The following is a 20646-nucleotide window of genomic DNA, read 5'->3' as shown; positions in this document are numbered from 1 at the left end:
CAAGGGGTGCAGAAGGGGAACGAGGAGATTGAAATCCACCAAATGAAAACAGAATTTGAAAGAATGTCCTTTTTCCTTAGGTTCCAAAATGTAGTGGAGGCAGATGATGAAGATTTAAGGGACATCATGACAAACATCTTGGCTGAATACATTCAGAAAGAAAAACAACAGATGGGGTGGGAACTGGATCTGGTTTATAGAGTAAACTCAGCATATGCTAGAACACATAACGTTCCCAGAGAGGTACATGTTAAATTTCTCAGAAAGACCACAAGAGATGAGATTCTGAGTGCACAAAGAGGGCAAGCGTTGAAATATCAAGATAGAGATATAACCATTCTGAAACAGATCCCCAAGAAAGTGAGAGAGAAAAGAAAAAATTATTCGCAATTAGCGAAGAAGCTATATCAGAAGGGGGTGTGGTTCAGATGGCTGATGCCTGAAGGTATGTTAATATTCTGGGAGGACACAAGAGTCAGAATTAATACAATCATAGAGGCTCAGGCCTTTATGGAAAAAAATAAAGCACTCCTAGATAAACCTGATGATCTTACACCTGACATACAAGACATGGGAGGGGCTGGAGCCCTGCTGCCGGGAGGAGGAGACAATACCAAGAAAACTCAGATCACAAAAATGAATAAGGAAATTGGCTTGATATAAATTGATTGAAATTGTTATCTGAATTTATATGCTGACAAATTACTATTATGTAATATTGAATTATTTGTGTAAATGAATACTATGAGTACGGGGGGTGGGGACACCTTTCACACATTGTAACTGCCAAAATTTGTAATCCATTCCAATACCCCTTTCCTTTTTATTTAAAAAAAAAACCAATAAAATTTTGCTTAAAAAAAAAAGATTCAGGAGTAAGCTACAACAGAAATCTAAAATTTTTAATACAGATTAAATTTACTTAAAGGTAGCAAAATGAGAACTACTGAATGAGTAACACACTAGAACAGGGGTAGATAATCTATAATATAGATATAGCAACAGCTCTTTTACTGGTATCAATGGAGACCCCGAGATTGCATCAGCAAGAAAACAATCAACTTTTACCATACAACAGCGGCCTCCAACTTTTTGGGTACCAGGGACCATGGAGAAAGGTTTTTCCATGGCCCAGAGGGGGCCTGGATTCATGTGCTGCCTGCATCCTGTGGATGGGGCTTTGCTTGTTTGCACAGCCCAGTTCCTGACATGCTGCGGACCAGTGCCGGACCATGGGCTGGGGATTGGGGACCTCTACCATACATCATAAAGAAAGGACAAAATAGGCAGAATACTAGCAGGCAATTGAAACTGTAGGGAGAATAGTGGACAACTTCTGTTTGCTATGGATGCTATGCTACTGGGTATCTGTAATAGTATGTAGGAAACACCTTGGGAGACGAGAGAAGAAATGTCGCCAAAGGAATGCTCAGGTATGAGAGGATATAGCCTACAACTGGAAAGAGGGCAAGCAAGAAGCTCAAAGGAACCCTCCCTAGCTTCTCAGATTGTAAAGGAGATGGCAGGAATTTGAACTTTAACTTGTCAGATTCTGATAATGTAGCTTTACAATAAAATAGAATTAGTTCATTTGATCATGTTTCCTGTTTGGCCTGAAAGGTCAGACCTACAAAGACTGAAGCACCACAGGATATGTCTACTACTTCAAAATAGGAAAACTAGTAAAAAATCTCAAGATATGCATGAAAATGAAGGAAAGTATTGTTGATCCAGATTCAAACAAATCAAAATCAAAATTGCCTCTGATTTCCACAGTGTGGTTCACCTAGCCCAGTGATGGCTGACCTTTTCTGGAGTGAGTGCCCAAAGTGTGCGCGCAAGCACCCAAACCCCCAAAATGCAATGCGCATCTTGTCCCCGCACATGCCCCACCACTTGCGCCTGTGTACACATCAACCCGCACGTGCTTCTCCCACACATATGTGGGTCTCCCCCCCGCACACACCCCACCCCTGTGTATGTGCGACATTGATCCGATGAGCAGCTGGCCGGCAGGAGGCATGGTGAAGTTGAACTAGAGCGACAGCTCGTGTTGTTCTTACCTAGGCTTCCTGGTACAGTAAAACTCACACAGCTCCTTTATTTCAAAGGCTGTGAATTAAATTCATTCACAGCCCATAATGAGTTCCAAATAGTAGTAAAGAGTTCTACAGCAGGCTGCCAAAGTCCTTTGGGATAAGGCTGATAAGCACCCACCTTTATCTTTCTTAAGTCTGCCAAAGACTTAATTGGCAATTAGCTTGGCAAGGCCACATGGAGCAAAGAGTCCAAACAGATTTTCAGAAGGTAAACTGACCAGCATGAACCAAATTGCTCCCTGCAAAGGCTCACGTACCTTTGTTCCTCCTTTATGTCCTATGGGAGGGGGCCAATCACCTCCAAACCTTACTCCCGAGTCGTCCCTTCTGTTTTAACTGTTCTTGCCTTCTGGCAGCTCTATGCATGTGCTCACTGGGAACAGGGGGAGCCTGTTCCTCTGCCTCACTGCTGTCCAACTCTGGAGGCTCCAGAGGCAGCACATAACTCCCAGATGGCCCTGGCCCCCTCTCTATCTCTGACACAGAGGCCTCATCCGAGACTTCTCCAGACTCCAGAACTAGCCCATGTTCCTCTCCAATCTCCTTGCTGTTCAACTCTGCTGCCAGCTCCTCGGTCCACCGGTGGATCACAACAGACATGCCCACAGAGAGGTTGCTGCGTGCCACCTGTGGCATGTGTGCCATAGGTTCGCCATCATAGACCTAGCCCCTTCTGATCAGATAACAACAATTTACCTAATTTGTATGCTTCCTGACCCCCAATGACTCTGAGCGGCTCATAACAATTAAAAGAATTACAGTAAAACATAAATTAGATGTAAATTTATATTTCACCTCTGCTAATACTGATCAAATGAACTTAATAACAGCTTCCAAACACACTTTAAAGTCCTAATAAAAAATGTCACAATATGAAATTATATACAATATTATGTATTTGATAATCCATACTTTTATATTAATTAGCAATTATATTAGTCAATTCTAGGCAGATATCAATAAAGGAAGAAATTATCAACTCCCATTATTGCCATGTATAGCTTACCTCTTTCTCTGGCTTGTGGAAATGTTTGACAATTCCATTTACTGCTTCACCAATAGATTCTTGTATCTGACCTGTATTTAACTCTGTGCAAAAGGAAATATATATATATATTTAAAAAATCTAATCCGATGTCTAGATTATACACAAATAAGTCAAGTCCTTTTAAAAATAATAATGGAGAACATATTCTCTCTCTTTTATAGAACATTTTAATTTCAAAGCAGCATACCACAAATAATACTTCTATAATAAACAGCATAAAATAATGTAATAAAATCTATTGAACTATCTGTGTAATAGGTTAAAAAAGTAACTTTGCAGCTTTGTCCTAGTTTTGAATCAAAGGTCCGAAGAGAGCACCTTAACCTTAAGGACAAATCCTGTTTACTGCAGGAAGTGAAATATCCCCAGCAAATAATTGACAAGCTTCTGCTTGAATACATCTACTGATGGGAAGCCATCTAGCTCTCTCAATAATTGGTTCTCCTGTAAATCTGTTCTTCCTATTAGGAAGTTTGGTTCCCTCTCCCCCAAACATTAAATACAAACTCTTTCCTATTACTTCTGCCTTATGCCAGGGGTGTCAAACTGGCGGCACGCAGGCCAGATGCGCCACGCATAGGCCACGCCCACCCCAGCTCTTAGAAGGGGAATAATATCGCGAAACATCACATGATGGCAATGTGACATGGCGAGTTTGACACCCATGCCTTATGCTGTGCAGCAGTATACAAGAGATGATCTTTTTTTTTCAAATATTATACAAGAATAGCATGCTATCCTCTCTCAGCCTTCTCATGTTTAAACATTCTCAGTTTTTTTTAATCACTCCTGTAGGATTTAGCTTCTAATAAAGGACTGAATACACTGGATGGTGGCTGACCAATACAGACCAGCAGAACCGAATGACTTCTCATGATGTAGAAATTATACTTCTATCAATGGGGCCTAAAATTGCATTTGTCTTTTTTTGGGGGGGTGGGGCTTTGCAGTTAGGTCACATTGTAGATTCTGATTCAGTTTGTGATCAATAATAATATACTTGTGCATTCTGCAGTTGTCTCTAGTAAAACAGAAACATATTTTTCCAGTACTGTTGTAAGTTCAAATGACCATGAAACAGGACTGTCATTAATCAAGGACTACCTGTATATACTTGTTTGTAATGCATACAAAGTTAAAGCATCAAGATGCCCATATTTGTTACTATCAGCCCTTCCAGGTAAACCCAGACAGGACTGGCTGCATCTATCTGATATTGATGTTGTAACAATGTGGCTACCAGATGCTCAAATGCTACTAGTATTCTTGGATGATGGGAAGCCATTCTCAAATCCCTCTCTTTGGAAGAGAATAGGAGATTTGTAAGATTGATGTCAGTCTTCCCAGGCAAACCAGACAAGAAACAGGACTAGATGAACCAATTCTACTTTATTGTAAAGCTACATTAACAGAATCTTGCAAATCTGAAGGCACAAACTTCCCAACATCATTTTTAAATGTTTCACCCATCAGGATGGGCCCTTCCTAAATGACTTTCTCTGACCATTAGCCACTGGGGGCTCCTGCCTCTCTTGTCTGATTGCTTCCTAGGCAGCATCTCTTCCCCTCTTTCTCAACCATAATTCCATTATAGTTATAAAGTATATAGGAAAAATTGGTATTTGACAAATGATGTTAGTAGTTACCATCAACTGGCTAAGTGCAATCTTCATAACTTAAACAAGAAAACCTCTAACAAGTTGTTATCTATCCAGCTTGTAACCATTTTTGTTTTCAGCTTTATATTATACATGTAATCAATGAATGTTGTCTTTCTTTCCTCAGTCAGTAAATAAGTCAATATGCAATTCATTTGCAGCAATATTTATGAACTCTCATGCATATTTGACATAATAACCAATTATAATGCACAGTTTAGTTTTAATAGTATGAAGTTTAGAATTATTTACAACTGATAATTACAGAGAACATATCAGCAGTTTTGAGATCAAATGAGTGGGTTATGCAATCGTTAGAATACTGAGTCCCCCTGAGTATTCTATGCCGTTTTTCAGGTAGCTCATTCCATCAATGCAGTGAGGGAACCCAAAGGTGCTTTTTTTCAAGAGGCAACTGGACTTTCTGGTTTTTCTTTGAAGACTGAGAATCTCCATAGACACTATGAGTGGAAGTAACTACAATCTACCCAGCTTACTTGGCTTGTTGTTGGGTGATATGGTGACAAATCTTCTGATCATGCTGGGGGACTGCTGCAATGGGGGGGTTCTGCACTGTCTTTCATCTGCCTCAGAATGAGATGTCAGCAATTCACCCACTAGGATCCTTTCTAAACTGCCATCATCTACACCTTTTCCAAGCCATCTTCCACATGGAAACCTGAGGAAAAAAATTAAGAAAAGAAAGTACTGTAAGGTCATTGTGCTCATATTGTACTTTTAAAAAGACAGCACACAACAGACTTGATTTTCCTCTGTAAGCTGAGTGTGCTCCATTGTAAATATTTCCAGTGACTGTATAACTGAGCCAGCAGAATTGTGTTTATGCACTTGAGAATAGACAATTCTTGGGGTATTGAGAGCTACAACTGACCATCTTGAGTTTTGAAAGATCACTGAAGGCTATTGAGGATACAATGTTTCCATTGGAAGAGGCATACCTGTCCCCCCCCCCCAGCTCTTTTGTGGGGGAGGGAAGAAACAGAAGACAGCGAATTTCCACAAGGAATCCTTAACTTAGACCACAAACTCAGCAATGAGATTTAATTGATCTACTATAATTTGACTACTTTGTTGCTACATTTTGGCAGTGCGGGTTTAGGATAACAAGAGTTTCAAATAAACTCATTGGGTTGCCTACCTCTGATATAACTGTTTCTGTATCACAGGAACACATAGCCTATCTTTTGGAAATAAAAATAATTGAAAATTGTGGATTTAAGCATACAAATATTTGGAATGGACTACGGATGGGGTGTAATACAGTTGAACAATTTAGGCTGGCAAATACTGATTTAAACAATCAGGACGTGTACTATATAAGCTCCATTCTTCCATTAGATTCCAATTTATACAGAAGTCAATGCACATATTTTTGTGCAAGCATGAAACTAATAGGAAGTTACTGTAATAGATAAAATATTATCTATTAAGTAGAAAGTAGAAAATTCAAAATAAATCAACTTGCAACATTTGCAGATTCAGTTGGTAAAAGGTTGTGATGATTGATACATCCTTGAAGAGACACCAAATACCTTCTGCACATATAGGATTACTATTTAGAATTGAATTTTATGCCATTTGTGGATTATTATGTGTAACAATATTGTAGGTCATCTGCATTAGTAGCTGATTTATTTTCATAAAATAAGAAAACAAAATGATACCTATCTGACCAGATGAAGTCTTTATTGTTTGGAACAGTTACAGAAACAAGAAAATGAGGCCATCGTATTTATTGTACTATAAATGAGTTACTCAAAAATTCAAATACTATTTGTACAATGCATAAATTGAAAGGAACCTTACTTGTAAGTGTGACCCGTCACTTCATTTCTGACCATAACATATTCCACTAGCCACTTGGCATACAATCCAGAATTATCATGTCCTATTTGTACCGTAGTAAGTTTTCCCAAATTCTGACACTAAAAATTAGGAAAAATAAAATACATTGGGTAAAAAAAAACAAAGAGAGAAAACAAGATGCCTTTATTAATGTACATTAGAAGAGGGAAGATATAACTGGACTTTAGGCAGACATTGGAGATGCACAAAGACAAAGATCTGGTTAAAGTTTCAAAGTCAACTCTGTTTTGCTCTGCAATTGGAAAGCAACAGAAATGCAAGGGAGAGAAGGCAGCTGATACTCTCAGAAGCTTGGAATATTAATGCTGGTTAAAAAGATAATATGATAGTCGCTATTTGCTCCAATATGACTCAGTAATTGTTGTTGATGGGATCCTCTCTCCCTGAAGGAACAGGTCCATAACCTGGAAACATATGGCTGCTTCAGGACATCAGAGGAAACCCATGGGCAGAGAATGCATGTCCAGCATTGGCTAATCTGCCAGCTGCACCTCTTTCTTGACTATGAAGTTATGGCAACATTTATTTATGTCCCAAACACCACTCTAACATGCTCTTTATTGCCTTCAAAATGACCCAGAATTTGCAGATGATGCACTTTGCAATGGTTGGGATATCAATGTCTGACAATTAGCACTAGATTTTATCTACTCACTGCCCAAGCTACCAATTAGTTTCCAAGTCCAATCAAAATTCTTTATTACTTATAAAGCTCTATGGGAATAAACTCCAGGTTACTTTAAGATTGTCCCCTTCAAGTGGACTTTGATGATACATGCATTGTAAAAGGGAGGTTTTGCTTAGGGTCTTATTTCCATGACAGATCAAAAGAGCACTAAGGGGAATGCATGCAACAGCCCCTCCTTCTTTTTACAGGAACTGGGCATGGCTAGTCTAGTGAAGAGAAGGACCAGGGAAGACATGATATCAGTGTTCCAATATTTCAGGGGCAGCCACAGAGAGGATGGGGGTCAAGCTATTTTCCAAAGCACCTGAAGGCCAGGCAAGGAATAATGGATGGAAACTGACCAAGGAGAGATTCAACCTAGAAATAAGGAGGAACTTTCTGACAATGAGAACAATCAACCAATGGAACAGCTTCCCTTCAGAAGTTGTGGGAGCTCCATCACTTGAGACTTTCAAGAAGAGATTGGACTGCCATTTGTCAGAAATGGTGTAGAAGCTCCTGCTTGAGTGCGGGGTTGGACTAGATAACCTTATAGATAACCAGAGTTGGTCCCTTCCAACTCTGTTAATCTGTTAGGAATCTGTTCTTTGTACACTAATCCTAGAGAGGCACCAGGTTCCTTTCTTGCTGATTTTCCATAAGTCACTGAAAGTTCTTTTCATTAGACCAGGAGTGTCACACTCGATTTCATTAAGGGCCACATCAGAGTTGTGTTTGACTTCGGGTGGTCAGAGTGGCATGGCCAGCTCAATGTCACTCGTGTCGGGGACGCCTGTGGTGGCCCAAGCGCTGTGCCAGCAAAAACGGGCTCCCAAGCTCTGTTTTTGTCTGAAACAACCTCATGCAACCCTCTGCCAGCGAAAATGGAGCTGGGAGTACCACCCGTGGCCCACGCAAGCTCAGTTTTTGGCTGCAACTGCTTCCTGCAGCCCTTTGGCAGAGGAAACAGAGCTCGAGAGGGCCGCACGCAGCCCTCCCAAGCTTCATTTTCACTGGCAGAGACACCGCATGCAAGTCCTTCGCTGTTTCCAGGGTGGCCCTACAGCCAGATCTAAGCACCCTGCAGGCCATTTCTGGCCCCCGGTCTTTGAGGTTTGACACCCCTGTGATAGACCATCAATGACTAATTATTTATGATGATGAATTTTTGGTTTTGGATGATCATCTTTCCCCCCTTTTTGCTCCATGGTAAATTAACTTTAACTTTATAAAAAGCTTGAATCTATTTTATAAACCTGCCAATGTTTTACTAAGGACATAGTAGATAGTAGTAGAACTTTCTCAAAACTTCAAATTAACTGCAGAAAAGGGAAACTTAGTTTCTCCTTTAATAAACTTTCTTTTGTGATCATAGTTGTCAGGGTTTGCTGGAATCCACAAAAATAAATATTTTCAAAGGCCAATCTATTAAATTCATTCTCTCTCTCCCTCCCTCCTACCCTCCCCCCCAATCTCCATGCTTTTCTATTTTGTGTTCCCTTTAACTTGAGGTAGATATCCCATGGCTCTCAGATACTTGTAGTTTTGAGATATAAAGCTGATGAAAATTTAAAGGCCAACTCTCAAAGGTTTGTAAGTTATTCCCTGTTTTAAAAAAACATTGAAGGACTCTTAGCCAGCCTCCACTACTTATTTTAGATTATTACAATGTAGCCCTTGATCATTGAAAAATATTTCTTTGAAACAAAGCACAAGGCTTAGTGATTGTAAAGTTGCTTTCTTCTGTTCAACAACATGAGAGATACCTCAAATGTCATCTCCAGCATATTTCTTGGAATCTGCAGGATTCCTGTTTCACCCAATTCTCCTGAAATGCATATCCATGGGTTGGCTGTAAACATTGAGCCACCAAGTTTTTTGCTAGGAACAATCAATATATGGTATGGAATCACTGTAAAAAAGAAAACACACATACAGCTGGGTAATTGTCTCCAAAAATAAATGCAGGGGGAAGCTTTACTGAGCTTATTCAGTAGAATCTGCTACTCCTGAAATGTATATTTCCCCAGTGAAAAATTCCCAGTAAGAAACTTTTCCACTGAAAATTTTCCCAGATTGTTTTGTCACCTTTTAGGCATTAATGCATTAAGCTTTTTAATTTTATGTTTCAATTGAGTTCTGAAGCCAAGCACATCTGCTTAACCTTTATTGATTTATGTTATAAATTATATCAGTTTAAAAAGTAAGTAATAGTTTAGAGTTTTATACGTTTGCTGGGGATATATTTGAAGAGCAATTTAGCAAATTTTGAAATACATACATACATACTCTTCTTAAATCTCTTTTAAAAGGTATTGCTTAGCAAAGCTGTATTTAGTAACTGAAATCTTTACAGATCATGAACAAGCTAAATAAGGTTTTGAGGAAATGTGTGTAAAATCATCTTTTTTCTTTAATACTTTTAACTTCCAGTATCAGCCCAATACTGGCCCCAGGAGCCAAATGGGAAAAAAAGCAACAGCATATATAGTAAGATGGGAACAGATCTTAATTCCATCCCTTATACAATTTCAGTGTTTTACTAAAATACTAGGTATACATTATACAAACCAGTTACAATTGTGTTTAGCAAATTTATGGATATGGTTTTATTCTCTGTTTATAAATGAGGCAGTTTCAAAACGCTTTTAAAATTCACTGCTTCCAGAAAACCTATTTACATAAATACACTAATATTTTTGATCCAAGGTAGAAGCAGACACAGTAGGTACCCAAATATGCACATACAAATACCTGTCTCACAATTAAAAATATTTATATCTATAAACTGCCTTTTGAAAATTACTCTTCCAAAAACACACTCTATGTAAGACAACTGCATGTCCTATAGCAGTGATGGTTAACCTTTTCGGCCAGAGTGCCCAAACTGGAATGTGCACCTCTGCATTTGCACACGCCGGTGTGCATGTGCATGCCGGCCACCTGATCTTCTGGTTTCTGGCAAGCACACGTTCACCAGCCAGCTGATCTTCTTGCATGCCGAAACCCTGGAACCACAAAGACCAGCTGGCCAGTGTGCATGCACACAACGGCTACCTGTCTTCGAGGTTCCGGCACATGTGAAGATCAGCATGCATGCCAGAAACCATAATAGAAGCTGACAATGGCACGAGTGCCCACAGTGAGGGTTCTGCATGCCACCTCTGGCACATGTGCCATAGGTTCACCATCATCACCCTATAGCTACTGAATTGCATTCAGTGTCTTGTACTGAGCAATTTTCATTTTAAGTATCCTGAAGCATTTTGGTAGTTTTTCTTTTTTCATTTTCCACACAAAGTCATGACTTTCTATAACATATTTTGAGGGTATATGAATATCTGCATAGGGAGAGAAAATGCTCTCTTTCTAGCTTACCGATAAAAATCAATTATAGTAGTTAAATATATTTTCTATCACATCTCAAAATAAATATAATTATAGCCTTGCTGGCTTGAGAAATCCAAAATTTAAATAATGTGTTGAGATTAATATTGCTTTATGAATAATTGGCTTATTTTTATTTTAAGATAATTTTTAGAAGCTGCATTTCTTGAATTTCATTTTCCTGTGACTTTTCTCCTAAGACATTTAGCTCTCTATAGTGGTATTCATATACAAGTAACATGAAAATAGTATTACATGGATCTGACAAAGTGGAGTCTGAACTACAAAAGCTTACTCTAAAAAATTAGGTACCACAAGATAATTTGAAAATTTTCCAATAATAAAAAGTTATACTTACAAATTGTTGTAAAAACATTGGTGAAACAGAAGTAATCTACAGCATTGAATGACAAGAGATGATAAAGAAACTGTTCTTTTTCATCATCACAACGGAGGAAAGCATAACGCTTGTAGAGTTTTCTGACAAAGAAAATAAATACTTTATAATTATAATAGAAATTTTGTTCTGAAGACTGCACTGACAAAAACTAAACCAATGGATTTCTGTTTTAGAGTCTTTTAGATTTTGTGTATGCTTTATATGAATTTTGATCCGTATTTCTTTTTAAAGAATGGAAACTATTTTAGAAATATGAACAAATGTGATTGTTGAAGAGTAAAAATCCAGATAAAGAAATAAAATACTGAGAAGTTTTGAACCAGTAAATATTTCAATCCTAGATTTAGTATTATCAGAAACTATTTGGAATGTACAATGCAAGTGAATTAATGCTCTATTCAGATTTAAGAGTTGTATTTAATGGAATTAACTAGGCATAAGATGTATAGACTGCCATTTAAAAGAAAATAGAAATAGTAATTAATAGAACAAGAAAGTTGTAGATTGATTTACTCTCTTGGCTAAGCACAATTAAATGTATTCTCTATTACCTGAAAAGCAGTGAAGTGCGGTGAGGGTTATGGCTGGGGAGGCTGGTGACGTCATCAGGAAGGCGGGGAATGGGACCACGTGTGCAGGAGGCTGAGGCAGCCTCAGCCTCCAGCACACGTGGTCCCATTCTCCGCCTTCCTGAGTGAACATTAAGGGGACCGCAGAGTGCACTGATCCGCGTAGCATTGCTTCCTCCGCCGGCGCCAGTCCCTCCCCCCCTCACTCCTTCAAGGTCTCCCACCAACCCAAAGCCCGATCCTCAGCTCCCTCGGGCATGGCTTGAGCGGGGTGAATGGGAAAGCAACGAAAGGGGCTGCGCTTTCACCCCGCTCAAGCCTTGCCGCCTGCAGCCACCGCCCGCCCTCGCTGCCCCTTTCGTTGCTTTCCCGTCCGCCCTCGCTGCCCCTTTTGTTGCTTTCCCATTCAGGCGGCCGCGCTTCCCATTCCCCATGCAGGCGGCTTCCCATGCAGGCGGCAAGGCTTGAGCGGGGTGAAAGCGCAGCCCCTTTCGTTGCTTTCCCATTCAGGCGGCTGCGCTTTCGTGCCTTTTTCCTCATGTTGTCGGCGCTCCCGATGACGAAGGCACGAAAGCGACTGGGGAACCCAGTCGCTTTCGTGCCTTTCTCCTCCGGCAGACCCGACATTTCTGCCTCTGCCCTCCGCAGCTCCCGGGCGTGCCCGTACGGAGGTAGGCAGAATGGCGCCGAGGCAGTCCGGCAGGCGAGCGACTGAGGATCAGGCTGCTTCGCTCGCTCTTTCGGCCGGCCGGCCGGCGGTACAGGCGGACGAAAGAGCAAGCGAGACAGCCTGATCCTCGGTCGCTCGCCCGCCGGACTGCCTCGGAGCCATTCTGCCTACCTCCATCCGGGCGTGCCCGGGAGCTGCGGAGGGCGGAGGCAGAAATGTTGTCGGCGCTCCCGATGACGAAGGCACGAAAGCGACTGGGGAACCCAGTCGCTTTCGTGCCTTCGTCATCCGGAAGCGCCGACAACATTTCTGCCTCCGCAGCTCCCGGACGCGCCCAAACGGATGTATATAATATTATAATATTATATATATATATATAGTATATAATATTATATACTATTATTTCATGGAGAGAGGTGAGGCCCTGCCTCCCCTGCCTCCCCTGACCGCACGTCCCTGCTGAAAAGAATGGGAAAAGAAACTGCTGAATATTAGTAAACATTTATTTAGTAGATTTAAACAATGCCTTCACTCAAGAATTCAAAGTAGTATATTTACTGCTTTCTCTTCCTATTTTTTCATAACATCAACAATCCTGAGAAATAGATTGGACTGAAAGGAGCTAGCCAAAGGTCACTCATTGAGTTTTGTAGCTTAGGATAATAAATTGAATCTTCAGGTTCCTAGTTCTAAACTTAACCATAATTATTTCCCTGCTCTGTCCTAATCTATATGTCCCTTTCTGGAATATTTTCATTAAAAAAATCTTCTAATTAATATTTTTTCTTAGGTAAATCTATATCTCAGAAAATAATTTTATTCCCTCCAAAACTGGAAAAAGACATTAAAAAGAGGGGTTTTTTTTGCAATATTTCTCAACATTTCCAAAACCATTATATGTTGATTTAGAAAAATAAAATAAAATAAATAGGCTTATAGATTTTGTGAAAGTATGAATTTTGTGTGGGTAGCATATGACAGAGGTAAAGCATTCATGCTTTATCTCTGTCATATACTACCCAGGCAAAATTATACTTTGACAATAAATAAAATACTCAGAAAATGGTTCAACACTGAGCAACACAAGTATGTAAAATAATTTTTGGTTGTTTAAATTATTTACATATGAATGTATAAGAAATAGTTGTATATTAAATATCCGCTCTGCCCACTTTAAGATATTAAAATGAGAGTTGATAGATCAGGAGAAAGTTGAAAGTGGGACTAGGTTATTAAAAGGTATGCATGGTAAAAGAAGAGTTGGGATTAAGAATAAATGACTGCTAAATGAAAGTGGATTGAATACAAATTGAATCATGAGAAAGAAATACTTGAAGTTATTTTGTCATATATAGAAAAGGAACATCAAGCTGAAAAACAAATATATGAAGGAAAGGAGATTGGACCAAAGAATGAGAAGACCAAGAAAGCCAGGTCTGGAGAGAATTAATGAGATTGTAATGAAGAGAAGTGAGAAGTTTGAAGAAGAGAAGATGAAGTATGGAACAATGTATGGATATGGTGGAAGAAAAAGGAGTTGCAAGATTAAATGATATAATGAATGGATTGGTATAAGCTATATTTAGCTTTCTTTCTTTTTTTTGTCTCTCATGCCAATTCATAATGGCATAGAATTCTTAGATTAAATTTTTGAACTCATATCTTAATTTGAAAATTATATTTTAAAATAACTATGAAATTCACACCGTATTCCTTAAGTTTCTATTAGTTTTGTTATAAGGCATGATAAGTGAATATAAAAGGAAATAAGAATCGATTCATGTCCATTAAGCAAATGATTGTTTCAACGTACTTTGTGAGTTCATAATCAGAAAGAAGGTGTTTCAGATGTCTGGAAAGTAATTTCTTTTCCATGGAGAGCCGAACCCAAGCTCTAGCTTTACCAACATCCGTTTTGATCTCACTTATATTCTGGATATGCCTGAAAGAAAAGCAAAATAGATCATACTGTTATTGCCAAACCTTTTACTAAGTAAGAGAAATAGATTCATTAATAATATAGTATCAATTAAGAAAGTGTAGTTTCTCTTCTAGCATAAAGATGAAATAGGAAATGTATAAGTGTAAAAGGAATATAAAAGATCCATACAACAAAAAATACATACTAAGGAAAAAAGGATTTTTTTTCCTACTTAAGTGACATGTAGATTTCCCAAATTCACCTGTGACTTGCATTTTCTGCAAGAAGTTTGTCCAACTTCCGATGCCCTGAACTTCATAGTCCAGAGAAATTTGGGTAGTGGTGTCCCCACCTAAGACAATTTTTGAATTGTTTCTTAATAATTAAGATTTTAGCTAATTATACTAAAAATGGGTTTTGATTTCTTTTTGTAGAATATTCTATGAGTTAGAATTGTCAATTCTACATAAGGCAAGTTTTTAATATTGAAAATAAAGTATGTTCTAGAAAGTGTATAAATATTCTGTACTTAAAAATTATGTAGTTTCTAGCCGGAAGTTCACACTGACATGGCTAGAATGCCTGGAATTTAGAAAAAAGAATTCCTTCTTTAAAGCTTAGAATTGGGATGTAACACTGATCCAGTAAAAACATGTCCTTGTGTATTCCTGTACTCCTGCATGAGCTGAGAGCAGATGCTTCTAACAAGCTGTCTTGCTTGGTTACTCCAGCTTTGTATTATGTGTTAGCTAGTAGAACTTTGAATTAATCTGCCCCACCAAACCTAGCCAATAAAGATAGTGTGTGTTTAATTATTTATTTAATTTATTTTTTATTATTGGTAATTATTTTATTCTTCAGTGTCTTAAAGGTATCAAAATCAAAATCTACATTTCATTGTCACTCTAAGGTTGACTATAGACATATTATTATCTTCATGTATTGTCAACGGGATCCAGCAGGTGAAAGCAAATTGTTCCATTTGTGAATCTTAGCCTGATAATGTTAACAAAAGCTTAAAATGTTTAATAATGTATCTTCTGAAACTATACTGAAATTTTAAATATTCCTTAGAGTATATTACATTAAAAGCAAACTATATTTTCACACTGTTTTTTGAAAGTTTGAATTTTTCAACAACGATTCAACAAATATTTTATTTAAAGTAGCTATTGTCTCCAATAGGAAGCTAACAACAATTAGATCCTGAGGTAGTGATCTTAAATAAGAGCAGAAATGTTAACAAAACTGGAGTGAGATCATTTTTCAAAATTAGCTGAAGTTTAGATTTCAATCTTTATCTGACTTACTAAATGTTATATTCCACTAAATATACCCGGTACATAAACTGCCTTAAGATTCTGGTTCTTGCCTAAATACAAAATGATAACATATAATCCAAATAATAAGAGTGAAATTAAATAATTAAATGAAATATTTTAAACTTAGCTGTCCTAAAAATATGATTAAAACTTTTATCAGATCTTTAGGATTTCAAAAATCCAACCTCATGTCCTGGATGAGGGATACTCTTAAAGGAGACATTCCTGGATTGGCATCTGACTTCCTTCTTTCAGCATCTAGAAGAATTCCTAAAGTAAAGATTACAAACATTTGATTAAAAGTTTAAAAAATGCAAATGCTTTGATTTTGAACATTTGAAGTCATTCTTATATAGGCTCCTATAGTCACATTTTACATTAGTTGTAATGCTCATATTAAGGAATATTTTTTTTCTAAAAGACCTATAGCTTGATCAACAGAGATTTGTGTTTCCTTATTTGATATATTCTCTGAAAAAATCTATTCCACCTTGAGTTTCTTCTACTAGAGCTGGTAGATACAAGAAAACATGATAAAAAATATTAAGAGTGGAAGTTAGTAGATCTGAAATCTATCACATAAAAAAATCTTCAAAACTATTCTTTGAAAATGAATACTGTACAGACTTTGCTTTTAGAACAATTAAATTAGGTCTCCAAAATGCAGTTGGATCTATATAGCCATAGATCAACAGTTTGGGAGAGGACACAATGTAAGTGATGAGGCTAGCTGAAATTGTTTGCAGGCTTTGAAGTGCAGTTCCAGTGCATACCATGGTATGATTTCAAATGTGTACAATGAGCTAATCAAGTCTGATTAACCAAAGGCACTGCAGAAATGCGGGATATATACTTTTCTTGACTCAAAATAAGCTATATTTTATGTATAAGAAACTAGCTCTTGGGTTGTACCAAATGCTACGATATTCTTTTAACTAGTTACCATTATATTCTTTTGGACAAATTAAACAAGCAATAGTTTAAGGGAACTAGAAAGGCAGTTTGATTCAAAACACATCTTTACTAACTCCAGTTTTTTTTACTAAGATTTAAAACTCTATGTTCCACAACTAGTCCAATAATTGAACTCATCCCCATATATTTGACTTTTAAAATCCTAAAATGAACTTATAACAGGTACAATGCAGTGAAAATATAAACATATTACTTCAAACACAATGATGGTGCCTTTCTCATAAAGAATTATTTATTTTAAAATAATAATTATAGGTGATAAATTATCGAATATGTATATTCCAGAACAGTTCTCGAAGTATAGTCCAGAGACTCCTGTGCATCTCCTTACAGGGTTCACAAAGAAAAACAAATATTTTAAAGATGTTTTAATTTCAGTAAATGTGAGTCAATATAACTCACACAACCAAAGCTCTTTGGTGTCCTCTGTAATTTTTAAGAATGTAAAGAAGTCTTGAAACTAAAATGTTTTAGAACCACTGTTCTAGAATAATTAATATTACAATGGGAATAGAATTTACATCAGAATTAAGCTTTCAATAAATAAATATATAATTATATCTTCTATGTACCTCTGTTTTTATTAGAATTAAGAAATATAATTTGTTTTGTTTTTTTCTTGCACAAAATGGCAACATAATTTTTATGGAAGACAACTGCACCTGAGGTACTGAAGCTTCCAGATGTAGGTTTTCGCTGTCTGTTTTCTTGGTAATGTAACAAGTGTGACCACAAAGCAGATTTCCCCTTAGATTAAAAAAAAAGATTCATTGTCAAATGTAAAATAAATTACTAATACAGAGCATGACACATTGTATATCCTGTACTTTATTATATAAAAGTTCACATAAAAAGTATCCACTCTATTCAACCGAGATAATGAAGTTCAGTTATACAGGAAAAAATATATTCTAAGTCAAGTGTGCATATTTTGGAATAAACTTCAAAAGATTTTCAGACTATTATGAAAATTCCCATGCTCATATTCGAGATCAATTTGGGTAATTCTATAGACTGAGATGCAAAAACATCAATTCCCTCGAGAAGTCCATAATGCTGGGAAAAGTGAAAGGAAAGAGAAGAGAATGGTCAGGAAGACGGATTGACTTAGTTGCATGATGTGTGCATGTTTGGGAAGCTTGAAGGGCCAAGATGAGGACAGATCATCCTGGAGATGGTTTATCTATGTGGTCAGAATGGACACCATCTTGATGGCACCTTATCAACTGACTACGGTTGGGATGTTTGTTCTGGTATTTTGGGGAGTAGTCTACATTCTCTAACAAAGTGAAGAAATTTTTAATGGTTTATAAACGTATAAACATGAAAACGATAACTCGGTACCAAGACTATGAAAACTATGAATTATAAGCCTACAGATAACATATTTTATACAGAAAGTTGTTCTTCATTTTAAAACAAACAATTTCATCAAAATGGATTATCAGCTTTTATTATCTTTTTTATTTTGGTAAAGGGAAATTAATGTAAGGAGCAAGACTGATTCAATTTATTAAAAAAGTGATTTTCTCAATCATTCATTCTTATTCTCAATCTTTTAAACACTATGTGATGTGGTCATTTTATAATACATACCGTAAATTCACATTTCACATGACAAAGTATGGATTATTATTCTTTGTAACACAAACACAATAATTCTCTGCATATTATTTGAGGGGGGAAAGGCTGCTTATTGGAAATTTGTCAATGATATTATGTCTGTCCTAGGACAGGGACATCATTACAATTTTAGTTTACATTATTTTTTTTATATACCCACTATTATATTTTATTTCTCTCAAAATTTTATTTTGGTCCCAAATCCTTATATAATATGCTCAGGTTGTTCAGAGTCCTGAGTTAATCTCAAAGCCCTTACTAGATTTTTGGGTTTCCTGTAATATAATACAGAGAACACACTGTAATATCATTTTATAACAGGTAATCCCATAAAGTTATATGAAACATTGTTATAATTCCACCCAGAAAGTTCTATTAAGACAGGAACAAAAACTTGGAAGTGAGTGATTTAATCACTATAGATAACTAAAACATAGCGTAATGGGACACAAAATAATCACATAAGAAAAAGTGTTCAACATGTGGAGAAAATACTTGATTTACAAATGGGTGAATTATTCTTCTGCCTATTTCTTCCATTATACTAAAAACGTCAAGCACTTAATAATAATCATGGAAGCAAAACTTTCCTAGCCAGTTTCTAATAACAAAAGAGAAAAGGTAGATAATCCATTCACAGAAAGAAATTTTATATCAATCCAAAGCGCCTGTCCAATCTTTATGGAAGCAGGAGATGAACAACCACAAGGCAAATGTCTCACATATATGGCCAAATGAAAAAAAGCTTATATATTTCCTTGTTTGTTTATAGAGAAGACTGTTATTCTTCAACAAAATAGCAAGACAAAAATACAGTTAAGAATAAAAATAACACCAAGAACAAAAACAAAAATAGAAGGAAGAAAAGAAATTTCGGAAATCTTATTACACATCCACAGATGAAAATGCCTCTATTTTTTTCCTCTTTTTATTTTATTCTTAGGTTTTTTTTCAGCTCTGTACTTTTCTGTCTTGATGCTTTTTTGTTCAATGAACATACATATCATAAGGAGAAACTTTTATGTTAAAGAGAAACTTTTAAATCACCCACATTTAGTATTTGTATTTGAATATTTTTGTAGGTATAATTTTATCTTGTTAGAAAAATTGTGCTAATATAGCTAAAAAATAATGGACAATTTGAACATATATTTATCATTTATTGTATGGTTTTCTAAAGCTCCTTGTATTTATTTTTCAGCCCAAATATGTGGGCACAGTGCGCAACAAGTATGTGTGCAGCGGGACCACGAGCGAATAGGCAGTAGTGACTGTCAGAACCCACCCCTGGTACAGAGTTGCCAGAATGCCTCCTCCTCTCTGCTCACTACTTTCTATCACATTGTGGTAGACCCCATCTAAGGAGATAAACATGACCATGTAAAACCTGATCCTCTCTGTCCTTGTGGGCAGGTGTCAAAGCAATGGTTCACTGGTTCTAATTCACCTGTGCACCCACTGTATGTTGAGAGCTGATCAGAAGGGACCAATAAAGTACAGGACTCCTCTCTCTCTCTTACACACACACTCACTCACTCACAAACACACACACACATGAAACATAGGGCCTTTAAAAAAACACAGGTTTACAAGTGAACTAGTGAAATGATTATCTTTCTTTAAGTAGGTGAATTGACAAGAGTTTTGCCAGTTTCCTGTTTTCATCTAAGTCACAGGTAAATTGCTATTGTTGGCTTTTCACCTTTCTGTTCAAGTACAAAAGAGAGTCAATGGGGCATTTCTTAGTGGAAAGTTACATGCCTTCAAACACCCATGAAAATGGAAATGACTGCTATTTGTGCTCTAGAAACAAGGGAACTGAGAGCTGAGACAACTGTTGCTTAGTCATGACACCTGGCCAGAGCTGAAGAGTGGCCTGGAATCCAGATATTCCATGCCGGAAGACTCAGCCAGCCCACAACCATAGAACTTAGTCCCAGAGTGGCTGCTGCCGGAAGACTTAGTAGCAGATCTCTGAAGTTTGGAAGCCGGTTATGCTTGGAGTGTGGTGCCAGTGGCGCCAGCGCGGTCCTGGTGTCGCCCTGGCCCTGCAGGGAGAGCTGGGCCAGGGCATGGTGAGGCTGGGAGGCACGCGAGCTGGGGCAGAACAGGCGCTCATGCAACCTCCCTTTCCAGCTGGGCAGAGCACCACGCAGCTTAGAGCCTTTGGGATATTACTAGGTCGGTGAGTGGCGTTCTGCCCAGCTGGAAAGGGGGGTTGCCAGGCAGCTGCTCATGAGCGTGGTCACCTCATGGGTGCTGTGTTGCACTGCTGTGACAGCGCAACACAGCCTTTTGCCCCTGAGGCTATGCCCGGTTCTTTAGGCGCCTGCTCGCAAGAGACCAGCCACCCGGCAACCCCAAAACAATAACCCCCCCCCAATAATAAGGCCCAAGCAACATTTGGGGGGGAGGTCAAA

At 37.7% G+C, this 20646-nt stretch overlaps 1 protein-coding gene across 3 annotated transcripts in view; it reads right to left on the bottom strand.

Moving 5' to 3' along the window:
- Positions 1-20646, bottom strand: part of DENND5A (DENN domain containing 5A) — a 78487-nt gene that overhangs the window by 5474 nt on the left and 52367 nt on the right. For all 3 annotated transcript variants that reach the window (XM_081938948.1, XM_081938946.1, XM_081938947.1), the window contains 8 exons: positions 17266-17350; positions 15814-15898; positions 14199-14327; positions 11105-11226; positions 9126-9271; positions 6633-6751; positions 5303-5484; positions 3106-3188 (listed from right to left, as the gene is read on the bottom strand). In XM_081938948.1, the coding sequence (XP_081795074.1) occupies positions 3106-3188; positions 5303-5484; positions 6633-6751; positions 9126-9271; positions 11105-11226; positions 14199-14327; positions 15814-15898; positions 17266-17350 (951 nt within the window). The remainder of the gene's footprint in view (positions 1-3105; positions 3189-5302; positions 5485-6632; positions 6752-9125; positions 9272-11104; positions 11227-14198; positions 14328-15813; positions 15899-17265; positions 17351-20646) is intronic.

The sequence above is a fragment of the Natrix helvetica genome, assembly GCF_964273705.1.
Source record: "Natrix helvetica genome assembly, chromosome: 1".
NCBI lineage: Eukaryota > Metazoa > Chordata > Lepidosauria > Squamata > Natricidae > Natrix > Natrix helvetica.
The sequence above is the reverse complement of the archived record's forward strand: the minus strand, read 5'-3'. Positions and strand labels throughout refer to the sequence as shown.